The 27,060-nt window shown below is 33.1% G+C and overlaps 3 protein-coding genes across 3 annotated transcripts; 2 read left to right on the forward strand and 1 right to left on the reverse strand.

Annotated features, from left to right (window-relative positions):
* Positions 1–6,419: 6,419 nt before the first annotated feature.
* LOC120119159 (14 kDa zinc-binding protein-like) lies at positions 6,420–8,153 on the reverse strand. The gene is made up of 6 exons (XM_039139039.1): positions 8,065–8,153; positions 7,883–7,987; positions 7,616–7,702; positions 7,190–7,337; positions 6,842–6,959; positions 6,420–6,758 (listed from the first exon to the last, which is right to left on the reverse strand). The coding sequence occupies exons 1-6, from the start codon at positions 8,094–8,096 to the stop codon at positions 6,691–6,693; spliced, it is 558 nt and encodes a 185-aa protein (XP_038994970.1). The 5' UTR covers positions 8,097–8,153; the 3' UTR covers positions 6,420–6,690.
* Positions 8,154–8,323: 170 nt separating this feature from the next.
* LOC120119208 (sulfiredoxin, chloroplastic/mitochondrial-like) lies at positions 8,324–10,049 on the forward strand. The gene is made up of 5 exons (XM_039139066.1): positions 8,324–8,455; positions 8,632–8,789; positions 9,261–9,294; positions 9,625–9,718; positions 9,811–10,049. The coding sequence occupies exons 1-5, from the start codon at positions 8,386–8,388 to the stop codon at positions 9,824–9,826; spliced, it is 372 nt and encodes a 123-aa protein (XP_038994997.1). The 5' UTR covers positions 8,324–8,385; the 3' UTR covers positions 9,827–10,049.
* A 1,070-nt stretch (positions 10,050–11,119) lies between these two features.
* Positions 11,120–13,967, forward strand: LOC120119694 (glycine cleavage system H protein 2, mitochondrial-like). Its single transcript, XM_039139503.1, has 3 exons — positions 11,120–11,285; positions 12,814–13,073; positions 13,482–13,967. Exons 1-3 carry the CDS (start codon positions 11,207–11,209, stop codon positions 13,608–13,610), a joined length of 468 nt encoding a protein of 155 aa, XP_038995434.1. The 5' UTR covers positions 11,120–11,206; the 3' UTR covers positions 13,611–13,967.
* Positions 13,968–27,060: the final 13,093 nt, after the last annotated feature.

Here is a 27,060-nt window from a genome sequence, read left to right on the forward strand (position 1 = left end):
ACATATGATGTGTAATATGAATTGTATGATATGATATATGTGTGTTATGAGTGATTGCATCTGTTATATGATATACATGAATACATGTTAATGTATATGTGAATGAATATAAATGACTTATATGATGATATAAGAATCTGTTATGAGATATAAATATATGAAATGTACATATTAGGAATTATTATGGAAATGATATGTATATATATGTGTGTGTTATGCTTGTTTATAATATGTTAGTAGAAATTGTTCATGCATGATTACGAGTGAGAGTTATATTATATGTTTTATGCCTCACTAAGTCATCGACTTAGCGTGTGAGTGTTTCACATGCAAGTTACAGAAGCGAAAAGAGAAACTGAGAGGAGCGAGACAGGTCAACATCTTCCTTACAAAATTCATATCATAAAAGAAATGTTTGATATGTATTTTATTCTTTTAGATATAGTTGGCATGTAATATAAATGATTTGAATAATATATGCTCTAATAAGTTTGTAAACTATTATGATGAAATAATATGAAGTTTTCTTTAACGGGAAATTTTCATTATTTTGAACAAGTAAAGGTTTTAAAAGTTGATGTGACACCTCAGACTCGGATCTGGGTCGGATACGGGTTGGGGGTGTTACATTTAAATAGTCAAATGATCATTTTGTAACTTTTAATAATTGGAGGACTCAAAAAAATAATGGTATATACTCAAGAACCATTTTATAACTATTAATAGTTGGAAGACTAAAAAATGTAGTACTCTATTGTAAGGGGACAATTTTTACACTTTATAAAGGTTTGGTACCAAAATTATATTGCTTTTTCCGAATATGTGCCTAAATTATTTTTTAACTCAGCCAAGTGTTTAAAGTTATAAACGTTACTACTTTAGGTGTCTGTCATTATAATCGTTACAACTTTAGGTGCTTCGATTCTAACGGTCGATAAAATAACATGTTAAGTGACACATGTCACAGTCTAGTAATTTTAAAATTTTATTTTAAAAAAACTTTAATTTCAAAAAATCCTTATTTTTTCTAAAATACCAAAAAAATCAAACTCTTAAAATATCTTATTCTAGTCCCATTTATTCCAACCGCCAGTCATCTTCAACTACCCATTCGCCGATGGCGGGCCACCCATACGTCGTTGACACCCACTAACCGATTACAACTCTTAATATCATCTTAAACACTAAAATTCCTAAATTCATAAATTTCAATCCATAATCTCTAAAATCCTAATCCCTTAAATTTATTTGATCGATCATGATAATTGATCGTTTAGCCGACTGTGGAAACCGACCATTTGGTTAGCTGTTTAATCGACCGTTTGGCCTTTGGCCATGGAAATTAACGAAGTAAAAGAGGGGAAAAGGGGGCGTGTGGGGAGGGAGAGGAGCATGGGAAATGGTTTTTAAATATTATTTTAAAAAAATAAAAAATTCAAAATTTTAAGTTTGTGACACGTTTCACTTAACGTCTTTTTTAACGGTCATTAGAATCGAGGTACCTAAAGTGGTAACGTTAGGCACCTATATGAGTCAAAAAATAGTTTAGACACCTATTCGAAAAAACAGTATAATTTGAGTACTAATTTAAGTATTAAGCCCTTTTATATGTTTTATATGGCCATAAGGTGTTATATATCTATAAGAAGTATCACACCAAATTTTTCCCTTGTTCTCTTTTATGTTTCTCTGAAAAAAAAAATCATATTTAAACTTTTTTATAATCGAAGAGGAAGTAATTTTTGAATTTTAAACAAATGACATTTAATTACTAGATATTAATCTAAGAGTCAATAAGACTTGCCACACGAATTATAATCAAATTTCATTTTAGTCCCCTCCATTATTTTTAAATTTTATTTTGACCCCAATATACTCAATATATTAAGATGTGATAATTCATGGCCCCAAAGCTTGTAATTTGTTTTCCTTTGATTGTTGTTCTCTGAATTTCTTAAAATTCGACTTCCTTTTATAGAATTTGTTATTTTGTGATAAATCTGACCTTTTTTTCTAGTTTAAATGTCATTAATTTTTTTAGTTTGATATTTCTATAACGTTTTTATTCGATTGAATTTATATATTAATATTAATCAGGCAAAATTCCATAGATAATGTTATAAGAAAAATATTAGTTTACTTGGAGTAATGAGCGAAATATTTTCTGAAATGAGATGTTTATTATAGTGTTTTGGAAGACGTCGAGAAGACACAATTTTTTCGTTAAATTACATGTAACCGAAGCACCAAATCTAATAAAATAACAAAGTAGAAGACAACATATTTTTTCTGACTTTTTTTTTTCAAAAACACAAATGCACTGTAACAATCACTATATATCAAGAAATAATTCTTTTTACACCCTAAATAACTTTTTTTCCATCGTATTGTCCAAAATAAATCTACCCTATTAATTGTGTGGTGTTAATATTTTCATTTTATGAGAAAGAAATGAACCCACTGAAACAAAATTTGCATACTACTTTACGTTATGATTTTGTTTTGTGATATAAAAAATTAATTCATATAATTATATTATGTTTAATTCATGGAAAATAAAATTATAAATTGTAGAAGAAAAAAGTATGCACGTAACTTAATTATAAGGAATGGATTGATGCGTTTTTAGGATAGATGAGTCAATGAGTGGAGGACCTTTTTCCTTCGGAGGTGCCGAAATTCAATACACTGAAGAAAATAACACATGACAATACACAACCAAGCAGTCAACACTCACCGTTCTCATTCAATTCAACAATCAATTATCAAATCTCAGTTTTCAGCATAGTATTAGTTTGGGTAAACTACATGTTTATTATCTCAATTATCATTTTTGTTTCATTTTTGGTCACCTGATTATCTTTTGATTCAAAAGCATATACAACATTATGTTTCGTTTTGGTCACCACCGTTAAAAAATAACGATGATGCTGACTGTCACCATAAGATAATACCATGTCATATTTAATTTTTTTTTAAATATCATGTCAATCGTTATGTACTTATGTTAATTTTTTAACGACGAGTGACTAAAATGAAACCGAAACTTAATGTTAAATATGATTTTGAAACAACATAATAGTTTGGTGACTAAAGTAGAACAAAGTGAGAATTGAGGTACTAAACTTGTAATTTATCCTATTAGTTTTGTAACTATATAATCTAAAAATGATATGGTTTCAATGTAATGAGAGAATTCGGGCTTAGACCCTATGTTATTTAGAGTTTTAGAATTAGTCTCAACTGGATTTTAAGATGACCTAAAAATAAAGAAATTTTTTATTTGGTCCTTTAAATTGATCACTAATTCAACACTCCTAAGTAACCGAAATAAGTTTAAAATCAAAGAAATATGTAATCCACCATAACTTGAAGCAAGCTTGAAGAAATTGGGGTTTTCCGTTTTACACATTGAAATTGAATTATATAAAACATCATAATGAATGAAAATCAACCAAGAAAGATATTTGTTATCTTAATTTAGAAATTGATTGGTAAAGCGTGATGAATCTTCAAGATGACACAAAACTACCTTATGTGAAAAATGTCAAAAATTGGAGGCCTTTTCGTGTGATTTTAGAGAACATTTTGAAGGAAAAAAATTCATTTTTGATATTTGACCATGATTTGATGAACCAAAGACTTATGATCTGTTCGTTTAATATACTTGATTTTATGAAAAAAAGTACACACCCACATGCGTAGTTGTTTGGATCCGAAACATTTAAGGAGAATAATAACTCATTTAACATCGAAACCAATATATAGATTTAATTTTTTAGTGTAACATGAAGTTTTTTTTTAATTTATAAAGTTAAAATATTTAATATTATAGACATTAAACATTTAAGGGTAATATAATAAAAACATAAGTACATCATTGAAATCTCATAAGAGTTATTGAGTACCATTCATCAATGAGAGTTTTAACTACTTCAATGACTCAATATTTATACTTTACAAACAGTAAAAAATAAAAAGAAAAAGAAAGAAAACACAAGCTAATTATTTCTAAAAACACAAGCCAAGTGTAACTATATTTGTCTCTACTAAAATCTAACCACTTTAGTAAAATCTTACCATGTCACATTATATCATGTCCTCTAAAACTTTCTATATATAAGAAAGTTAATTTGATAAACAAGTACTTAAAATACGTTATTTTTTTAATATTTAAGGTTAAAATAAATATATAAAGTTATTTTTTTAATTAAAATAGATATTTAAATAATTTTTTTAAAAATTAAAATAAAAACCTAAAATATTTAAGTTTGTTAATAAAAGTCCACCTTAGTTTAGTACGAGGTGAAGAGTCTTGTGTGGTGTTGACTTAAGTTTGCATTGAGGATTTGGGGAAGAATATGAAAAGAGACCCTTTTCTTGAATTCACAACCTTTCCTTCTTTCGGTTATTTGTGGTGGGAAGAAAGATAATTACCCTCGTATCCATTAGTCTTGCCCCTAATCTTTAGGTGGTTGAAATTGTGATGGTTTAGACATTAAATGGACCTTATTGACATTTATTTATTCCTCGAAATGATTTTTTTTTTTCTATTTTCCAACCTACACAAATTAATGCTAATATTAATTATATATGTTTTCTATATTTCTATTGTTAATTTCATTATTTAAAACATATATGATATTTTTCATGGGTAATTTAAGTAAGATAAAACTAATATACAATGTCCCTTTTAGCTGTGGCTGAGATATTTATAGTGACTCTAATTAATGGTGTTAGACATTATATAATTATAACTATTGTAGATCAATATGCTATTTTTTTTTCCAGATCTATAATTTTAGTACGATGAATCACATGAGATTATCAGAGAATAAATCGCACAAATGTAATAATCCAAGGAATATGTGATTTCTGAATAAATCGTGGACGAAGATACTATTTTTAAAATGTATCTTCAGAAATATAAATTGTGTATGTATTTCAAATTAAACTTGTCTAAAAGATCAATGAGTTCATTCTAACCAAAGAACATTTAAGATGAATTCTTCCAACATAAATCCATTTCTTAAGATTCAAACTAATATTCTCACCCTCGTACCTTTTACGGAAAACAGAACTACCAGCACATCAACGACCAACTAGTCGCTTTGTTCATCATTGAGTTTTATAAATTTATTTCTTTTGTTGTACCTTGCAGTGTTACGAATATAGTAACATCCTCTTCTAAGTATAATATTTTAGTGATCCTTAAATGAACTTCAACAACAACTAGTTTACAATTGTACCTTGAATGATCTTCTTTAAGGCGATGTTTGTAATGTTTTTTACTAATTCGAGATGATTATAAAATAATATCTATTTGAAAGATCTTTAACCACCGAGATAGTTTTGTTCGTAAACTTTGGATAGTGATACAATTGATCAAATTTTCGTTTTTTGTTCTCTTCAATTGATTAAATAGTTAGTTTTACAATGATTTGATTTAAAAAATAAAGAAAAATCATTAAAAAACTAACCAAAATTTGAACTACATACATAATAATAACATTCATTTTTATAAAACTATAACAACAAAGTTAAACATTTAAACTACCCAACATTAAATTTAACAACAATAAAAGTTCAATTTGGCATACAGCATCACATGCACTAAAAATGTTAGCCTTTTACAAGTATGATTTAATGAAATAAAGCTTCACTTTGTTTATAGAGTAATTTAATTGCAATGTTTATGATTTGATTCTAAGTTGTTCACGGAGATTTGTACCTTGACAAACCTATAATATATGCAGGCAATAGAAATTTCATAATTTTCATACAATTTGCAGCTTACTCTACCCTTAACTTGATGACAACAATACTCATAATAATATTTTGAGAATTAATTATTCCTATAAAAGGGGTCAATTTCAACAGTTTATGGCTCAAATATATAGTAAAAAAAATTAGGCACAAAATTTTGAGGTATTATTAAAACGAATCCAAATTATATATTAATACCAGTTCATGCTTTTCCGGTTTGCGTTCTTTATTTTTGCCTTCCACATTGTTCACTCTACAGCTTAACTATAATGGCATCGAGTTAACTGTCAAACTAGCTAATTCCCAATTCAATAAATAATAGCCGAACCGAACTGAATGCATTAAATAATAACCGAACTGTTCTAAGAAAACCGACCGATCTCGAATGCTAGGGTTCGAATCAATTCTCGATTTTTCTTGGTTATTTTGCTTAGCTCTAGTTGTACCCAAAAAACGAGACAAAAGGAAAAGTAGCCAGACTCGGTGCGATTGCGAGTGTCAAAGTAGTCAAGCCGAGGATAAAGAAGAAGCAAATGAAGTGCTACCGATGCAAGAGGCCACACAAGTTGCGGAGATGCCCGGATTGAGCCAGGCGGTTCGAAAGGAAGGACAAGACCGAGAGTAGCGGGTCTGCAAGACTTGGTTCGATGATGTTCTACTGAATTCTAGCTTTTTATTCAGACTTAGTCTAACCCGATTACAGGTTTACAAGCATAGGAGCCAGGCAATGCCAAGTGCTCCATACCTGATCTGATCTCATGGAAACGGAAGAATTAATTTCACATAAACAAGGACCAAACTCGAATTTCTCATCTCTTCCGAGGTTTTAGATTCTAAGTACACTAGGCCCTCTCAAACACCAGAAATGATAACATAAAAAAGCACAAAAGGAAATATAAGGCATACATTTGGTGATTCAGCTATTTAACCTGGTGGCCATTGCATCTGTCTCCCACCAAGGACATGCAAGTGAAGATGATAAACTGATTGACCTGAGAGAGATGTATAAACATGAGCATGTGAAGTTTGAAGTGCAAAACAAGTCAAAATTATGAAAAGCAAGATGATAACTCACAGGCACTTGGACCGTTATTGATAACTACTCGAAACCCCTCGAGAATGCCTTCTTTTTCAGCAACGATTCGAGCAGCATAAAGAAGTTGTCCCAGTATCTCTCCATGCCTTTGTTCAGCCTGACAATTTATAAACCAGAAATTAACACCAGAGAAGTATTCCATCAAGGAAAAATGGGGGAGAATCCATATACAGATAGTTCTTTTCCGAGCCCATCTGACTCATGGATCCATGGTTAAAATGCAGAAAAGCAGCAAAAGGTAAACTTTAATTAATCACAACAGAAAAATTCACACATGGTTCAGCCAAGTTATGCAACAGAAATATAGATAATAGACCGACAAAACACCTTTCCAAGCTGTGTCAATCCATCCCTAAACTTTGGAATGACCAAAACATGAACAGGAGCATGTGGATTGATGTCTTTGAATGCTAAGACTTTATCATCTTCATACACAATGGTTGAAGGAATTTCCTTAGATATGATCTTGTCAAATCTGAGTCCAAGGAAAAAGGAATAAAAAACTAATACAATAGGTAAACAGCTTCAACATGTTCTTCCATATCTCATACAGAATTAATCAGCAGAATCAATTCTTTTGCCTAAAGTTTAACTTTACAAAATTACAAATAGCTTGCTTAAAACTTAAAAGAAGGTTCTTCCCTAAACTTGTATCGAAAGGGAGATGAAATTCCAAATTATTAAAGGTCCAACAAAACAAATTCCAGGCAATAACTGGAATGAGAAATCAAATCAGGGTGTTATAGAGGATACATGGTTGGAGCTCCGTTATCAGCATTGATTGCAGCTGCCTTTGCAGCAGCCTCTTCATCGTGTGTAGCACTAGCACGACATAGATATCTACAAAGAGTGATTCAGAGATATCAAGAAAGGCCAATAAAAAAATCAATATATAATTTGTACAATTTCTCTTCACTTCTCTAGTTGGCTAGACTAGAAAAGAGAAACACAGGCACCATCACAACTAGAATCCGATTGAACATTCTCTCTACCAAAAGAATTGAAAGAGAAAAGAAAAACCTGCGTGAGCGATTTGCTGTTAGAAAATTGATGGAGCTGGGATAAGCAGAGAGTCCTAGAGATGTTCTCACAGTTGCAGCAATCCTTCCAGTCGTTGTATAATTACTGTTCCAATCAAATACCCAGAATCAATGTTTATCACCATGTTCTTTTTAAAGGAAAACACACAAGATAAAAAGTACCGAAGAAGAGAGAAAGAGGTATGAGCAGCCATGGGTTTCAGGGCTGATATAATTTTCTGTTTATCTCAAGTGTTCCACGAAAGGTAGCTCTGAAAGTGAACAAAGTAAGCTCTTCTTAAACTAGTTATTTCTGATGGTGGGCTGATCTGGGTCATTGAATATTTTTGGGCCAACCCAATTCTTTGCCTGTTGTGGTACGTTCGGCAAGTTGGTGTGGCTCTGATTTTTGTTTTAGCCGTTTTTGGGTGGCTCTGATTAAAACCAGCACTAGACGCAAGCTTCAATTTGAGACTAAAGAAGCGAGAGAAGCTGAAAAGAAGAATGGCCAACTTTGTGCTGCAACTGCCGACAAGCAACTTGAGAAGCATCTCTGTTTATGCTTCATCTAACGGTACTGATCTTTTTCAAACTTTTCCATGTTAATAAAGTTGTGTTCTTTATGCCCTTTTCCAACATTTCTGATGCGATGGTGTATCTGTTGAAAGTAATAACCTTGGGATTAGTGGTTTATTACTATTAACTTTTATTTTGATTTGGTTCTTCTTTGTTGGAATTGGATGAACATAGGGGCTCCTCCGGGTACTGGTTCACAAAACGGTGGACCAGTGGTTTTGGAGCTTCCACTTGAAAAGATTAGGAGACCCCTAATGCGCACCAGAGCAAATGATCCTAACAAAGTCCAGGAACTCATGGACAGCATTCGACAAATTGGACTTCAAGTGCCTGTATGCCCTTTTTTTCTTTTGTTTATTTCTTTGTTTTAGTAAGTAAATGCAATGGTTCACAGCATGGATGGACAGAGGGTGAGAGGCCCACTGAAAATTTCAAATTCTCATATAGTTAAGTTATTTTTTCTTTCTGTATTTTCTGTTAATGATCTAATATAGTTTTCTTTTTATATTCGTACCCTGAAATAAAATCTTAGGTCCCTTCTGATTGAGAGTACTTTAAAGAACAATTACAATTATTGGACATCTAGTTCCCAGATCAACTGGAAGGTTCTATCTTTGAAGTATCTTTTTACACACACCCCGACTCAATATTTTGATTTGCATATTTAGTTTGAATCTGGGTATATAAGAGCTCAAAATTTTGAGCATTTTAAGGTTGAGGAGGGTAATATATAAAAGATATCTGAGATTTTAATCTGGACAAAGAATAATACTAATAGAATACTGTATCTGGTTTACTTGCAGATTGACGTACTTGAAGTTGATGGAGTTTACTATGGTATGTGCCCATGGATCCTGTACTTATTTCTCAAATTGTAAACCACTCAGTTCTTGGCTACATCTGGAAGTAATTATCAAAAGAAAACGAGGAGTAGAACTTACATGTATCAAATATTTCATAGGCAAATACCTTGGGGGCAGGGACGGACGTAATATTTTAAGTCAAGTGGGCGAACTTGAACTTATAAAATTTTCAGGAGGCGAACACAGATTTTCAATAGAAAATACATAGAAAAAATCTAAAATATATGATAATTTAAAATTTTCAGGCCCATGTCCATCACTTGGAGAATGGGGTGTAGAACTTACATGTATCATAATTGTACAGGTTTCTCCGGTTGCCATCGGTATGAAGCTCACCAGCGCCTTGGACTCCCAACGATCCGTTGCAAAATTCGACGAGGAACCAAAGAAACTCTCAGGTTTTGGCTTGCTCAGGCCTTTTCATCACTTTGTTGTACTCATAAAAACTACCTAAGACCAAACTCTTGTTAGCTTTATCTTCATTTTGCAGGCATCATCTTCGTTGAATGGTAGTGTATGCTCTTAAAGAGCATTCGCAACTATGCTCGTCTCAGCTCCTTAGAAGTTCACTATGTGTTTATTCTGAACTTATAACTAAGTTTGTATATTGCTGTTTCAAACAACTTCATAGGCTGAAACATTATAGCCATAACCGGCAGTAGTACACAGTTTTTTTACCAGTAGAAAAATGTAAATACCTGCTATGTCACATGAAGTGATCATATTATACCTGCATTGTATTTGAGGCTCTCATGATACAATCCATTTTGGTTCAGGTTCATGAGAACCAAGGCAACTCGATTCACAGGTTTGTTTTAACCATTGCGAATGCAGCAGCTTTGCTCCCTTCTTTAGATACTCTTCAGCTTGAACCTATCATTGTTACTATAAACAAATTTTTCTTTTCTTCTCTCTTAGCATATTAGCCATGGTTTCATTGTCTGCCACAAGCGACTTTGTGCATCTTAATGCACCAACGAACTTCCCGAACAACAGGGACGGTGTTATGATTCTAGTTCAAGGGGGCAAAATATAATTAATAAAAAAAATGAAGGGGACAAAATCAAAATAAACCAAAATTTAAAGGCCTAAATAGGTATTCCTCTCTATTTTTTAATGATAAAAAAATTAAAGAGTCCCTGGGCCACTACATAGCTCCGTCACTGCCGAACAAGATTATGTGTGTCAACTTCCTATAAGGCACTGACAGTGGAATAGGTTGTATCGATAGATCACACCATGTTTCGTTCCAATTTTTCGATATTGCAATCAAGATAGCTAAATCTGAGTACCTTCTATAGTATCATTAAGATCTAATCCTCATAAGTGTTATTCTTTAGCAATTGTAATGATACAATTCAACCACTTATTTTATTCGCTGTTATTGTTAATCACGAGTAATCCATTTTGCCAATCAAACATTTTAGTCTTTTACACTATAACTTCTCTATCAACAGCTGCATTTGTTGCACTTACTTTCGAAGGTTGATGAAGTGTTTGCATTCCATCAGACGAATAAGTCAAAATTTAATCGTTAGGATATCTTACGGAAAATTCAGGAGGGCTCGAAGCCTCTCCTGCAAAGGAGTGGCAGCGAAAATATAATTTACGGAAGAGATACAACAATCCTATCAATATACTAGGAATCAATCAATACGTCTAGAAATTTATGAACGATTTATAGTATTTGTGGAGCATCTCATGGAATAAACCCAAAACATAAATTATTATAATAACAGTGGTACAAACTCACCAACCCCACAAAAAATAGAAACATAAAAAAGCCTTTTGCTGTTGCACTCAATACTAGGAGAGAAGCAAGAAAGTCGCAGTTTGTAGTGAATTACAAATCTGCAACTGAACCAGTGTTGAGATTTACGTTCCGGATGGCTTCCAGAATGTTGTGGGCTTCAAGGGCCGCTTCTTACCTCAGGATCTCTGTCTTCCATAGAGGCTTCTCCACTGGTAACGATTTCCTTCTTCTTTTCTCTCTCTATTCTTTTTTTTTTTATTTTTTATGGTTCCCTTGTATTGTTTATACGATCGTGAGGACACTGATATCTGAAAAAATGGTTTTGGGTGTTGATGGTAATCGGGATCTCGATTTTGGGATTGATCCAACGCTTTTTTTTTCAGGAAAAATGATTTGATTTATGTGAAAGGCTATTTTTTTTCTTCTTTACGCTAATACATGGTGTTAAGAAGTTTTGGATTTCTGCTTTCTGATTGATATATACTTGTCCCAAATTTCTGGATTCTGTTTCTGATCAATCATGTGCAGTTATTGATTGATTCATAACTTTACGTTCAGTGGAAATAAAGTAGCCTAACCTAAAAGCCTTTCATTTGTTGGGAATAAATAAAAAAACATTTTTTTAATTCTCTATATAGCATTTGTACGATTAGAAATGTGTTGAAGACTTGGCATTAGAACATTAGGACTGATGGTGACCTAGTGGTGATGACATTGGTAAAACGGTGGAGCAGGGATGGACCGGCCTCAAAAAAATTTCAAATTATCATATATATATTTAGATATTTTTTGTATTTTCTATTGATAATCTATTTTCTTCTTTTAAATTTTTATAAGTTCAGTCTCCTAAAATTTTTTAGGCTTGCCTCTCTAACATAAAATCCTGCCTCCCTAGAGGAGATAATGGCACCTGGAAACTTTTGATGCAGTTGCTTGAAGCAACCAAAGTTCCTTGCTCGTGAAAAAGTAATGATGTTAGCGTTTTGCATCATTGTTGCCTTATTTGGACATGAAAGGGAGAAAAAGGTGACGAATCCAGGAAATAGCAGTGCGAATATAGGCACCTTTTGTTGGTGTATCAAAATAAATAGAAGTGAGGAGGGTTTGGTATAGCTGCAACAGATTAATGGGTTGTAATGCCTGCAGGTTATAGTGTTTATTAATCCTTCATATTCATTCTGATTCTGATGGCTCATTCCAATTTCCATTAGCAGCATTTTTTTTGTTAAACAGAGTCAAGGAAATGTGTTGGATATTTGCCTACTGGTATGTATTAACTATATCGGAATTTGTAATTGCAAATTAGCAGAAACAGAAAGGATTCTTACCTTCCCAAATTCTTAGTTTATTTATCTTCTCAACCTCTGGCAGGTGTCATATCTGTGATCTTACGGTTCATTGCTGATTTTCTGTTTCATTGAGCTTCACGTCTGGAATTGAAATTAGCAATATTCAACTTTTTTTTCACTATGATATAAATTCAAACTTTGCTCTGTGGAAGAACGGTTCCTTGTTATTTCACTATTAGGCTAAGACCAATTTACTATTGGCATGTTCAAATGTTATATTACCTGTATTTAATCGGATGTTCAATTCTTTAAAGTTTTAATGCCTTAATCAGCTGCAATTTACGGTTACTTTTGTCTAGAGTTGTAACTTGATTATCTGTTTTTCGTTGTCATTGCTTGTTCTTGTTGTTTGTGTTACTGCAGCTAATGCTTCTCTTCCATGTTCCTGCAGTTTTAAAGGACCTGAAATATGCTGATTCTCATGAGTGGGTGAAGGTTAATGGTAATGCTGCCACTATTGGTATTACTGATCATGCTCAAGATCATTTAGGTGATGTTGTGTATGTTGAATTACCCGAAGTGGGAGCTGCTGTAAAGCAAGGTGACAGTTTTGGAGCAGTTGAAAGTGTCAAGGCTACTAGTGATGTTAACTCTCCTGTATCGGGAAAAGTGGTTGAAGTTAATGAAGGGCTCAGCAGCTCTCCTGCTTTGGTTAGCTCTTCCATCCTATCTTAGACTATTCCTTTCGGATTTTTTTATTAATACGGTTTTACTAATTGCGTCTTCTATGCTTTTTACTGTGTCGTGTCTTCTATGTGTGCGCTTGTGTGCATGCATTGTTGTGCTTGTGTTTACCCCCCATAATGCCTGTGCTCTTCCATACTGAATGCTTCCCGTGCACTGTCCAATTATTCATTCTTTTCACTTTTTAATTGATCTTAACTACCTGTAACCGGCCTTGTGTTGGAATGCTTCTCTTGATTTGCTATGAGCTGCAATTTTAAATGGATCATTTCAATATTTTAAGTGATACATTTTAATTGCTTTATTGGAATTCATTTGAGCAATATACTATTCACCTTTTCACATGTGTGCAATCTTTTTTCTACCAAAATTTAGGTTAACTCAAGTCCATATGAGGATGGATGGATTATAAAGGTTGAGATGAATGATGCTGGGGAGTTGAAAAACTTGATGGATTCAGAAGAATACTCCAAGTTCTGCGAGGAAGAAGATTCAAAGCACTAAAGACCAGATGCCCCGGCATTGTTGGATCTTGACGCATTCTTACGAGAAGGATGCTATGCAAAGAGAGATAACAACTATATCCGGGAAACCGACTGGTTTAGAAACGTAGTTTTTTGTTTCTAGATGTTCCCAATCTATAAGACTGTACTTCCATGCCCTTGTATTCGGGTTCAGATTGGGTGTCATGTTTACTTAAGCTAGATCAAGGAATTAGTGGCTGGTTTTCGGTTTGGAACCGAGTGATTTAACCATCAGTAGTGTGGGAAATTTGGGCTTTTGTTGATGGAAATAGTGCTGAAAAGTGAAAAGCAATGCAAACAATGCGACGTTTACAAATCAAGGAATGACTCAGGTTGATGTTATTACTTGTATCTAATGCCTGCACCAACCACATTGATGGTGAAACGGTTGAGGCCTGAAGGGCTGAACTCTAGTTTCCTTAGCCCGAGCCTGTTTGAGAATGCTTCTAGCAACCGAAAAGTGATTTTTTTTTCACCCCTACAAGTAAAGTTAAACACTTGAAAATTAAACTAAAATTATGGTTCAAAAAATGATTTTTAATCTAACATCAAAAAGCTCAAATTTCTAGTTTTTACTATGAAAAATCATTCGTTGGGTGAAATTATATTTTTATCCTCAATTATTTAATTTTAATTAGTTTTTAAATTAATACACGTACATATATAATTATTTATTAATTTTTTTTATTAAGGTCTAAATTGAATCTTTTTAACTTGAGAAGCCAACTTTTATTAAGGAAATACTAAAGCAAATGTGTCCAGTCGTACCCACTACCTAAGTGGGAAAAAGAAACAAATAAATGAAAGCTAATAAATTAGAGGTGAAGTGAGGTCAAGAAGATTTAGGATTAATCCTTTTATGTTCATTGTTTCCTTTCTATTTATTTTTTAGAGATACAATTATGTACAGTTGTGAAACACTTATTCTTAAAGGATTATACAATGGTCTACACTCATTTGACAAGATGAAACATCTTGTATTTGGTTTTGAATCTCAGGAAGAGAGTCTTGTGGTGCATGAATCAACTAACTCAAACCATGAAAGAAAAAGCGAGCGTTCTTCTAATAATAAAGGAAGGAGCATATCCAAATCTTCCAACCAAGGTAAAAGTTGTTACTTTTGTAAAAAGAAATATCATGTTAAATCAGAGTGTTACAAGTTATAGAATAAAATTAAGAGAGAAGCTAAAGAGTAAAACTCTGAAAAATCTGGTGAAGCCAGTGTAGTAGAGGAGTGCGATGACGGAGAACTCCTAGTTGCGCCTGACAACAACTCAATAACAAGTTATGAGTGGATACTTGACTATGTTAGCAGTTTTCATATGTCTCCTAATTGTGATTGGTTTGCGACATATAAAGTTGTATCTACAAGTGATGTATATTTGGGAAATAATGTCTCTTGTAAAGTCGTAGGTATTGACACAATCAAGATTAAGATGTTCGAGCACTTGGTAATGTGAGACATGTTCCAAATTTGAGTATATATCTAATTTTGTTAGGTACCCTAGATTCAAAAGGGTACAAATTCTCCAGTGAAGGTAGAGTTATGAAGATTTGTAAGGGCTCTTTTGTTGTGATGAAAGGGCAGAGAAAGATTACCAAGTTTTATGTTCTACAGAGTTTAATAGTTTTAAGTAATGCAACTGATGTTTCATTCCCTATGTCAAATAATATTGTTACCGGTAAAAACGTCTTAACTAAATCTAACAAAAGAAGACTTTTTGTTGAACAAGATAACCGTGGGCAGAATGATTATGTGAAGCATAAAAGAGTTCAATTTCGTGGCCATAACAAATTTGAAAATAGAATTATCATTGATGATCGAGATCGTGTTATGCATGATATTACTCGTGGTGATACATTTGTGAGCGAAGTTGACACTTATGATATCCATGTCGATGTGAATGCTAAATCCAAGCTTAGAAAAAACTTAGATTCAATCGATATTTATTACTAAAGATTACCCCTTTGAGGGGTGTTGTGGAATAGGTGGAAAACTTGTTCATTGAAGTAAAGAATTGTTTTTGTTGAGTTTGAGTGTTTTATCTCGAAACCTCCACACTTTTAGAATTCGTGTTAAGATGAAGATTTGTTAGAGTTTGACTCGAATTCAAAGTGACACAAACTAATAATTAAATTTGGGAAAGTAAGAATCCTAGTTTGGCTAAAAGTAGAGAGATTTATTAAAGTAGATTTTTACTCTATTTAGTTTTATTTTATAATCAAGTATCTATCCCTATAAATAGATACTAAGAGTAAGGGTTAAAAATCAAGTTTTTCTTTCACTAAAATCATCTTGTATTTTTTTCTTCATATTAGAGAAATCCTTATATTCTGCTCGTAGTTTTTCCCTTTTAAATTTTCACGCAAATCTTGGTGTTATTTATTTTTTCCAATTGTATTTATTTATTTGTCGATAATTGTTGTTATATTACAACAAAACCATATCTAAATGCTCCCTTATGTTTGTTTCTGCACGATTACCTCATTCCCACGTGTACCAAACACCCTGAAAACCAATGTCAGTCAAGCTGTAATCCTATTGTATTCCTAAATGCGTTCATTTGACCATCGTTTCGGACCAACCCTACTTTCACATAAGAGTATAAAATTTTATTGAAATCTCCTATTACAATCCATGAAATATTAAGGCTCCGTTTGGTTCAGGGTATAATTCATTCCTGGGAGGAATATTTTTTTCCAAGGTGAATATACCCACGTTTGGATGGGGACACATTACCAATTGCCGGTTAAAAAGTAATACCAACAGTAAATATTTTTACTGTTTTCCCGGGAATATCTATCCTCCATCTCCCTTAGGTATTTCATTATTCCTGTCCTCTTGTCTAAAATAGCCTTCTCCCTTCGTTCCGGATGATTCTGTGAAATTTTTGCCGTGCGTGATTTACGTCTGCCTTCCGTCGCTGCTCCCCTGAAAAGCTGAAAGCGATAAGCAAGTATGTGAATTTACATATATACTTTTCTTTGTTTAATCTTCAATTTCTTTGATGTTTCTTCTCTATTTCATACTTGGAAATTTTAAGGAAAAAGGTAATCGTTCTTCAATTTCCTTTGTATTAATGAAAACAAAAATGAATTAACCAAAAAATCATGATTTGACGAGTAAGTTTTGGGCAACAACCTACAACTAACACATAAATAAAGAAGCATAATACTCTCACATTCTTCCATGGACTTTGAGCTCTCTCTCTCTCTCTTCTTAATTGTTCTTTCTGATAATTCCTTCTGCATCTGTCTAGCCTTTGCAGGTCAAGTCATCTTCCCCAATACCTGTTCATTTTCTGATTATCATTCAATTTTGTTCTTGGGTTTTCTCCCTTATTGATGATCAATTGTTTTGCTCTCTGGGTTTTTCTTTTTACTTGTTTATCTTCATCCTTAGCTGATTTGCTGGTCTGGGCTTGCTTGTAGCATGTTGTTATTTGGCTTGAACTTAGTTATAATTGATGGTTTTGATGGGTACTTTTTTTTAACTATTTTATGAAATTTTCTGCTATAATTTATTTTATCTTTTATGTTTGGTGGTGAAACAAACTTAAGTTATGCATTTAAGACCAAATTTAAGGACCCGTCTACTGAAAGGTTTCCTTCTTTGTCTTTATATCCATGGATGCTTCGACTTAATAGGTTTTCTTTCGTTTCAATAAGTGCGTGATGAGTTTCATTTATTGTAAAGAATTTTCCTCTGAATTTTCAGTGATCTTTTCCGAGTTTTCTTCTTTGAGTTTCTCACATAATCTGGTCAGTTTTCTCTCTTTTTTTTTTGCCTTGGAAATATAGTTTGACCTGCATATCTATGTAATTTTGTTTTTGTTCTTGAATGATCTCAGTATGATCATGTTTTATTGAGCTGCTAGTCTTGCTGGTAGATGAATTTTGATTAGGTCATCTTGTGCTTCTGATTTAAGCTTTTATGTATGGGTATTGGGATCTTTTATTTGGTGTGTTTATTGTTATAAGAAATTCTTTTTTCTTGTGTTTGACATAAGAGTTCACTTCATTAATTTGTCTTTGAGATTTGTTTGTGGAAATTATGGCTATTTATCCTGTTCTGGAAGAGTTTACTTCATTAATTTGTCTTTGAGATTTGTTTGTGGAAATTATGGCTATTTATCCTGTTCTGGAATTGTGTTCATCCACTATCTCTTGAGCCATTTTTTTTCTTTCTCCAAATGCCATAAAGAAGGTCCTTTTCTCCCGTCTGTATCATGGATAGAGAGATAGTGACCTTGTGGAGACCATTCTAGCTTAGCCTTATTTCCCATCATCATCACTCTTCAAAATCACCCGCCCTTCTTCTGCTAAAAGTTAACTTTTCAATTTTCATACGCAAAACCCTACTATTTATTGGGTCCTTGGAACAACACAAAACTCGAACTAATATGGCCATATTTTCTATTTTGGTGAGGCCTTAGATGAGGTAATTAATCAGGTAAGCTAGCTCCAACTGTGCCCCCAAAACTATTATTTTCATTCAAGTTTGTAAGCAGTGTGCCGGTTAACACTGAGTTGTCAGCCGAAATAGGGATTAAATTATAAAATTTAAGGGAGATGAATACATATTATTAATATAAAATACAAATAAAAATCTAAAATATATAATAATATAAAATTTTAAAGAGACAACTACACCAACCGCTTCCTCAATCCATCCTTGAGCCGGAGTACAAGAATTTTGGGCATATACTTATAAGACTATGAACCTTTATTTCAATTCTATGTGAAGTGAAAATAAATATTATCATCGGTTGATAAGTGCCAACAACTGGCATCACCCCACTAGGGGGAACACTTGGAATTTTTATGGGTCCACCACAAAAGATCATTGCAACACAATGATAAGATCCAATCTGAATTCCTCATATTATAGATCTTCTAAGAGAATCAGTTTCAAGTATTTTTAATAAACGGCACAAAAACATCATGCATGATGTTGTTGAAGAGAATTTTATATTATAGATGTATGTCTCCTCTAGTGTGTCCTTTGGCATCTAAGTTGCAATCACTTTGTTTCACTTAACTGAAAGATTTGCCTGTATCTTGTTCATTTCAAGAACTTTTGGCTCTTCATTGCTGTTGAATTTTGATCAACGGGACAGAATCGATTTCGAGTATTTTTAATAAACGGCACAGAAACATTATGCATGATGTTGTTGCAGAGAATTTTATGTCATAGATGTGTGTCTCCACTTGTGTGTCCTTTGGCATCTAAGTTGCAATCAATTTGTTTCACTTAGCTGAAAGATTTGCTTGTATTTGTTCATTTCAATAACTTTTGGCTCTTCATTGCTGTTGAATTTTAGCTAGTTCGGTGTTAGGCGGATGTTACCTTTTCTGCAATATTTTCTCTTATCTCTGTCGATTTTTATTGGCAGCGTTTGATCTAGCCTTGGATTATTGATTTCATTTTGGGAGTATTGGACTTTGATTTATTTGAAGCAGTTAAGTATCTTGTCCTGAAGTTGTATAATATTTTCAAAATCAACTGGGCACAACATGCTATAATGCATTATTTGTGGAATATGCATGATAAATCACTGAGCTTCTCCTTTATCTTTGATGTTATTCAAGCATGAGTTATGCCTTCACTTTTTTTCTTTACATGCTTGAATTCTTGATGCTTGAAATAGAAATTTGGTCATCAAGCTCTGGGCAAATTTGGCATCATCTGTGTAGAAGATCTCATCCACGAGATAATGACTGTGGGACCTTTTTTGAGGAGGACAACAACTTCCTCTGTCCATTCCAGCTCAAGGCACCATTGGGTGGTCTAAAGAAGAAGATGAACCACTATGTTGAAGGAGGAGATACCGGCAACCGTGAGAATTACATCAATGAGTTAATTAGGAGAATGAATTAAAATATAATTTGGGTTTAATCCTGTCAAAACTAGTTGTTTTTGTCTATTTGGAAGGTGTCTGATTGTAATTTCTGTTGGAAATTAGAAACAATTTTGTTTAAGAAAAACATGGATATTGCTTTGTGTTGTCATTGTTCTACTTTGGGATTGAGCTTTCTCGATGTTATTTGCTTCTAGTTTTACTGTTAATACTTGATATAGCATTTAATTTGCTATTTGAATTTTGAAGAATTCTTTTTTTATAAATAAACGTTATAAATATTAAAATTATTCAAAAGGATAAAAAAGTAAAAATTAGTTAAGATTTAAACAAAAGTTTACGTCTAATATTTTTATATAAATTATGTTGAAGTAAAATTTTAATATATTCTTAAAATAAATTAGATAAAATTTAATATTAATTAAAATTAAAATAATACATGATATATTTAAATAATAAAATAAATATATTATCGATAAATTTTCATATCAATAATTTTTATTTAAATATATTATTGATGAATTTTTATATAAATAATTTTTATTTAAATAATTAGAATTTCACTATTTAAAAAATATAAAACAAGATTAATTTGGTAAAATATACATTTCAGTAATATTTTATTCCTTCAACCAAACAATCTAATCTTACATTACTGTCAAACAAACCAAACACAGTAATATATTAGGTAATATTATATTCCGATAATCTTATTTCCACTGATAATCTTATATTCCGTGAACCAAACGCACTCTAATAATATCATTCAAACGTCGAAGTAGGTCCCATGATTTTACTCTTCTGTCCCCTTCTGATGCACCGCACAAACCCGTGTTAATACCTCACTGACATCCTTGATAATAACGTCCACGTGAGAACTTGACATTGATCACAGAGTGACATCACATGTTTTTTCAAGTCAAACACAAGCTACCACGAGTTCCAACTGGTTTCACTTCAATGTCGTTTTCTTTTTTTTTTTTTGAAGTAAGACGATATTTATAAGATTAGCCGTTGACGACATCTGCAACTAGTACATCTGAAATACAATTCGGAGTAATAATAATAATAAAACATAGGAGCAGAAATAGACAAAGCAAACTTAGCTAAAGTATGGGCAGCAATGCTTTTGGAGCGTCGAACACCAACAATTCGGTAGCCTTGGTGATCGCGGAGAATTTGTCGAGCGGTGGCAATATGGAAACTAACAATAGACATGTCTAGCATCGACATAGTTAATTGTCAAACCACATTGGCAGAGTCGTTTTCAATCCAAACATGACGAAAATCAAACTCTGATGCTAACCGGAGGCCATATGTTATGGCTGAAGCTTCTACAATCCCCACATCAGAACAACATGGCAATGGAATAACCTAACATGCTACAACTAATCTGTGCTGATCATGAGCAACTACCCCTACCTTTTATCGGCCATCCGACTGAGAAGAAGTTGCATTGCATCCACATTAACTTTAAGAACGTACTCTGGTGGCTTACTCCAAGATTCGAATGAGGAACCCGATGATGATATTGACAAGCCAGAGAGCCCAACAGCTGCATCTAAGGAGCAAAAAATGCCTTGCTTGAACAAAATTCATACCAAGCTGGAGTTAACTGCCCTTCAATCACAAACATGTTGCGACGGTGCCATGAAAAATATACACCACTAATATTAGACGGAAGGCATCAAGCGACATAATTGTTCTTAACGTGTCCAACCATTCAACACATGAAGATACATTTGCACCCGCCTTGAAACCAATTATACTAGTAGACTGAAGAATCTGAACCATATCAGGGCAGTCTCGTATTGTATGCAAACAGGTTTCAGTAGCCACCCCACACATCAGAGAGTGTTCATCCGATAAACCAACCAACTTTAATCTTTGACACACCGAAAGAGCTTCATGAGCCAAACGCCAACAAAAAATACGAATCTTCGGAGGAACTTCTAAACGCGAAAAGAAAAGCCACAACGGTGAAGTAACGATGGACAACTGCCGTTGGTCCATTCTTGGTAATGTCCCTTGTTACATCATTGCCACCATTGAAGGTGTTCATTGATTTGTTTCAAAATTACTTATCTTTTTCATAATAGGATTCAGATCCCACGATGATACATAAGGTTTTAAGTCAACAATCATACAATTTGCTGATTTTTTTTAACCGTGGGATGCCAGCTTTTATTAAAAGAAAATGAAAATAAAGTTTTAAGATGATTAAGTAGGGATGCTTAATGAGTTGAGCCGTTCGAATTTGGCTCAGTCAAAACTCGATAAAAGCTCGATTCGAGTTGACTCAACTCGAGACATTAACGAACTAAGTTGAGCAAAATCCAACTCAACTCACTAAATTCACGAGTAACTCATTTTTTTTAATTTTTAGTAGTTATCCTAAAAAAATTATTTCATTCATACAAATACTAATTTGCTTATAGATAATAAGAAAGATGATAAATTACTAATTTATTAATTTTCTAATAAATAATTAAATATATTAAATATATTAAATTACTAATTAATAATTATTTTTTACTACACCAAAAAATTAAACCATAATTATTATTTTAATATATTTATGGATTGTTATTTTAATGTTTAGACTTTTAATTTGTTTCATACATTATTTTGATATTTTTTGGTTAAATTTATTAATTTATTTTTATAATAAGTTATATATAGTATTAGTAAATTTTACTTACAATTAAAAAAAAATAAAAATTTTGATGAATTTAACGAGCAACGAGCTTAACGAGCAACGAGTCTAACAACAAACTTTCTTAACAAGCACAAATCGAACAACAAAATTTTTAACAAACACAAATCAAATATTGCACAACTCACAATCGACTCGCTCGATAACAACTTAGATACAGTGTCTGGCAAGAAAAGTAAAAGAACATTAAAGCAACCAAAGGAAGCAAACGAACAAAGACACTTCAAGCATCAATAAAATAGTTGGCCATCCCCCTTCTCTGCTCTGACTTGAAAAGAAGATGAAATGCATACAACAGAGAAGAAAAAAGAAAATAGATCGAGCCTTCGAGTATCGATGAGTTCCACAAAACACAATCACAGTGGATCTAAAAAACGCCTGTCTTCCGACGCCTGTTGCTCCACCCTTGCAGGTGCCTCTTCGACCCAAAAGAAGTCGGACGAGTCGAAGCCAACCTCCTCTATGAGAATGTGAGTTGCATGATTCCCTTCACAAGGGGTGAAGCGAAATGAGTAAGATTGGAAAAAAACGAGCTTTGTGACGAGCTTCCCTCACCAGGGCACTAATTTCATAGAGATCCGGTTCAGATGAGGTAAGTTTAACAATCAATGCCCTAGAATCACCTTCAAAAACCACATCCCAGAAACCCATTTCCTCCGTGAACTCCACTGCATACGCCGCAGCCATTGCCTCAGCACTATATATTATATACTTTTTATTTCTAGCCACAATCCCTGACCAGTCTTCTTTTTGGTTTTGTAAAAATCGAGCATCGAAATTAATTTTGATAGCTGGGGAAAGAGGAGGCTACCACCGCACACCGTTGGAATTAGTTGAGGCGAGGAGATGCACGGAGGCAGCAGCAAAATCTCGGCACTATACTCTGACCATGGTAATAATCTCTTCCACTCTCAATTGTTTCCCAGTGTGATAAGCAATATTTCGAGCCAATCATAACGCCCATAAAATAACTACTATTTCAACATGCTTCGTAGTTGTAAAATGGGTAAACATCCACATTAACCAATCTATTAGGGAAACACTTCTAATGTGATTCAACCAGTAGTAATTCATTTTCCACCACACTGCCTAACCTAAGTGACAATCGCGAAGAACATGTTAACAAGATTCCACAACATTGGTACATTTCGGGCAGAATGGGTCGCTAGTAACTCGCTTATTGTATAAACTATGCTTCGTTGGGATAAAATTATTCACAAATCTCTAAACATGTAATTTAATTTTGCGTTGACAAGCCCAAGCCCAAATATGACTTAACACGGCTTTTTCTGAAATGGAGATAACGACATTACCAAGCAATAAACGACGCCCGATGCGTATGCTATAAAGGCTCGTCTTTTCTCCACTCCACACAAGGTAGCCATCTTGTGCAAAACTAGAAATTGGGATGCCAAGATCGGCTTCGGTCTCAGTAAATAGATTATTCACCAAATCGTAATTCCATGACCTCAGATTATTAAGCAACAACTCGGAAACTACATTTACTGATTCATCTCTAGGCGATTCAACACGTTGGGGGGAATCCTGTAGGCAACCAAACATCATTTCATATGAAAATGGAATTTCCAGAGCCTGCCTTCCACTGTAAGCCCATCTCAAGCAAGCCTTCGACGCTCCATATGCTTCGCCATATGTATGAAGGAGAGGAACCAAGCCTGGACGAGAGAAAATTACTCGTTGAAAAATATTTCGCCCGCAGTAAGCGCCCAACCAAAAATGATGGATTAAGAATCAACCTCCATCCCTGCTTCGCCAGCAAAGCGATATTAAATTTCGACAGAACTCTCCTAGACCTCCATCTTCCTTCAATCGACAAAGTACCTCCCTCGAACACCAATGAACTCCCCAACAAACCCATAACATTGACGGGTAGTTGAGCGAAAATATAATCCATAACAAATCCAAATATATAGAGTGATAAAATCTAGTTACATAATATATATTTTTAATTTTAATTTAGGACCGATAATTGAGTGAAAATAAACAGGTAAAATAAACAATAATAAATGATAATATATTCACTAGAAAAAAATAAGGAGATATCTCAATCGTTTATTTTCACTCACCCAACGATCTTAATTAAGGTAAAACTAAAAGTTTTTATAATGTAAGTAAATTCTAACCCTGTATATAGAAAGTTAGGTAGGAATGACCATGGTTCGGGCTAGCCTGGTTTTTTTGGCCGACCAGACTCAGACCTCAACCTATATATTTATATATATATATAACTTAACCTCGCCCCATTTTAATGAACTTTAGATTTTTTCCCGCCTTGAACCTATCCCAATTTTTAGACTAAAAACTCAACCTCAACCCAACCTGATCTGAATATATGAAAATTTTAAAATAATATATTATATTTATATATTATATTTTAAACTATTAAATTAATATATTTTATAATAATGTATTTATAATGTATTTATTATATTTTAAATGATTAAATTTATATATTTTATAATATTTTTATTATTTTAATAATATAACAATTCAACAACAACAAAAACAACGAAACCCTATTCTCATATGCAATGGGGTAAGGGGAGGTAGGGTAGTAGGCTGCCCCTAACGCTAGGTTGAGAGCAGCTTCCGTGGAAGACCTCCGGCAGTCATAAAAATTACAAATAAAAATAAAATGCAATGCATGTATAAATAAATAAATACATAGTTGACCGTTTTTTATAAGCAATCTTCTTATGCGCATCTGTAATGTAATAATATAAAAATAAAAGCTCTTAAAATAATATATATGTGTGTGCGCGCGCACCATCCTTAGGTGGCGTTTGGTTGGATGAAATCCCTTGGAATTGGGGGGAATTGAAATTCAATTCCACCACTTTCCCATGTTTGGTTCAAGTTTTCCAAAGAAATTGGAATCCCTCATGGCTTCAACTTTCCATCAATGAGGGAAAGTGAATTTCATCCAAGAATGGATGGAATTCAATTCCCTTTGGATGGAATTCAATTCCCTTGTTGGAAGGAATTGAAATTTGATCATACTACACTCATCAATCTTTTGGTAACTTATTCATATATTGAATAAAAATATTTTTATTATTATTTTGGGTCGGGTCGATTTTTTTAAGTGTAATATTCGGGTCGGGTCGAGTTCGGGTTTAGGGTAAAAAATACCCGACCCGAATATATATATAATTTTACCTTATATATTTAGGAATAATTACAATAATACCCTTATATATTTTTTTTTTCAATTAAGTCACTGTTTTTATTGAATAAAAATAATTTTTTATTATTTCGAGTCGGGTTGAGTCGGATTTCTAATTCATATATTCGGGTCGAGTCGGGTGAAACTTTATTTTGTTCGGGTCGGGTCGGGTTTTTTAAGTGTGATATTCGGGTCAGGTTTTTTAAGTGTTATATTCGGGTCGGGTTTAGGGTGAAAAAACCGGACCGACCCGAAAAAATATATAATTTTACTTTATATATTTAAGAATAATTACAATAATACCCCTTTATATATAATTTTTTCAATTAAGTCAATGTTTTTATTGAATAAAAATATTTTTATTATTATTTTGTGTCGTGTCGGGTCGGGTTTCTAATTCATATATTGAATAAAAATAGTTTTTGGTATATTTTTTGGTAATTAATTAACATACTCCGATTGGAATGTATCGAAATATTGCTCTATCTTTTGGTAACTTATTAACATATTTTGATTGCGATGATTTTAACTTATGATGTTTATTAGCATGATTTTTATAATTTATTGAAATGAATAATCAATCAATAAAATGAAAATTTAATATTTTTAATTTTTTTATAATATATTACTACATGTAAGTTGTAAAACAAACTAAAATAAAGCAAAAAAAAACAAACAAGAAGGGTAATTCTGTCATTTTATATTACTGAAATTAAATTCATCTGACATGTTTGCGAACCAAACATAACCATTTGATCATTCTTTTATTTATGTTTTCTCAGGGTTGGATTTGACGACGCCACGATTGATCAATATGACGCTTATTTGAAATCTTGTTGATATTCCATACTATGGATCTTCAGATTAAATTTGAATGCACGATTTTACGTTCGTGGATAGTTTCTCACGATACTCAACTCTAATTGGCGGTGATAGTTGTAAACTTTTATTGTAATTTTAAATATTTTTACATTTTAATAATACTAATGGATTCTATAAAAAAATTATGTGCAAAATCTTGCATGATTTAAACAAAAAAGAAAACTTTAAAAAAATGTATGTTTTCGTTATAGAAAGCGAGCCATGAAAATGAAATCGTTGCTTATTTTGTCATTCCATGGTAGGGATAGGGATGGCAACGGGCCGGGTTCGGGCCGGGTATTGGTCCCCCCGTCCCCGTTCCCGTTTAAAAAACCGGTACCCGTCCCCGTTTAAAAAACCGCGGGGATTTAAACGGGGATCCCCGTCGGGTAATCGGGGAAAACCGCGGGGAAACGGGTATCCCCGTTTAGCATAAACGGTTATTTAAACGGGTATTGGGCCGGGTATTGGGTCAGGTATTGGGCCGAGAATCGGGTCGGGTATATATATATATATTTAAATTAAATATATAAATATATATTTTTTATTTAAATTAAATTTATTAATATTATATATATATATATATATAGATAATTATTTTTAATATTTATCGGGTCGGGTATCGGGGCGGGTAATCGGGTAATCGGGGCGGGGATTACCAAACCCGTCCCCGTCCCCGTCCCCGTTTAAAATAAATGGGTTTTCCCCGTCCCTGTCCCCGTCCCCGTTTATCATCCCCGAACCCGACCCGTTTAATTCGGTTTTCGGTTTTCCCAGTCGGGTTCGGGTTTTTTTGCCATCCCTA

This window comes from Hibiscus syriacus, unplaced genomic scaffold (genome assembly GCF_006381635.1).
Source record: "Hibiscus syriacus cultivar Baekdansim isolate YM2019G1 unplaced genomic scaffold, ASM638163v2 tig00110332_pilon, whole genome shotgun sequence".
Classification (NCBI taxonomy): Eukaryota; Viridiplantae; Streptophyta; class Magnoliopsida; order Malvales; family Malvaceae; genus Hibiscus; species Hibiscus syriacus.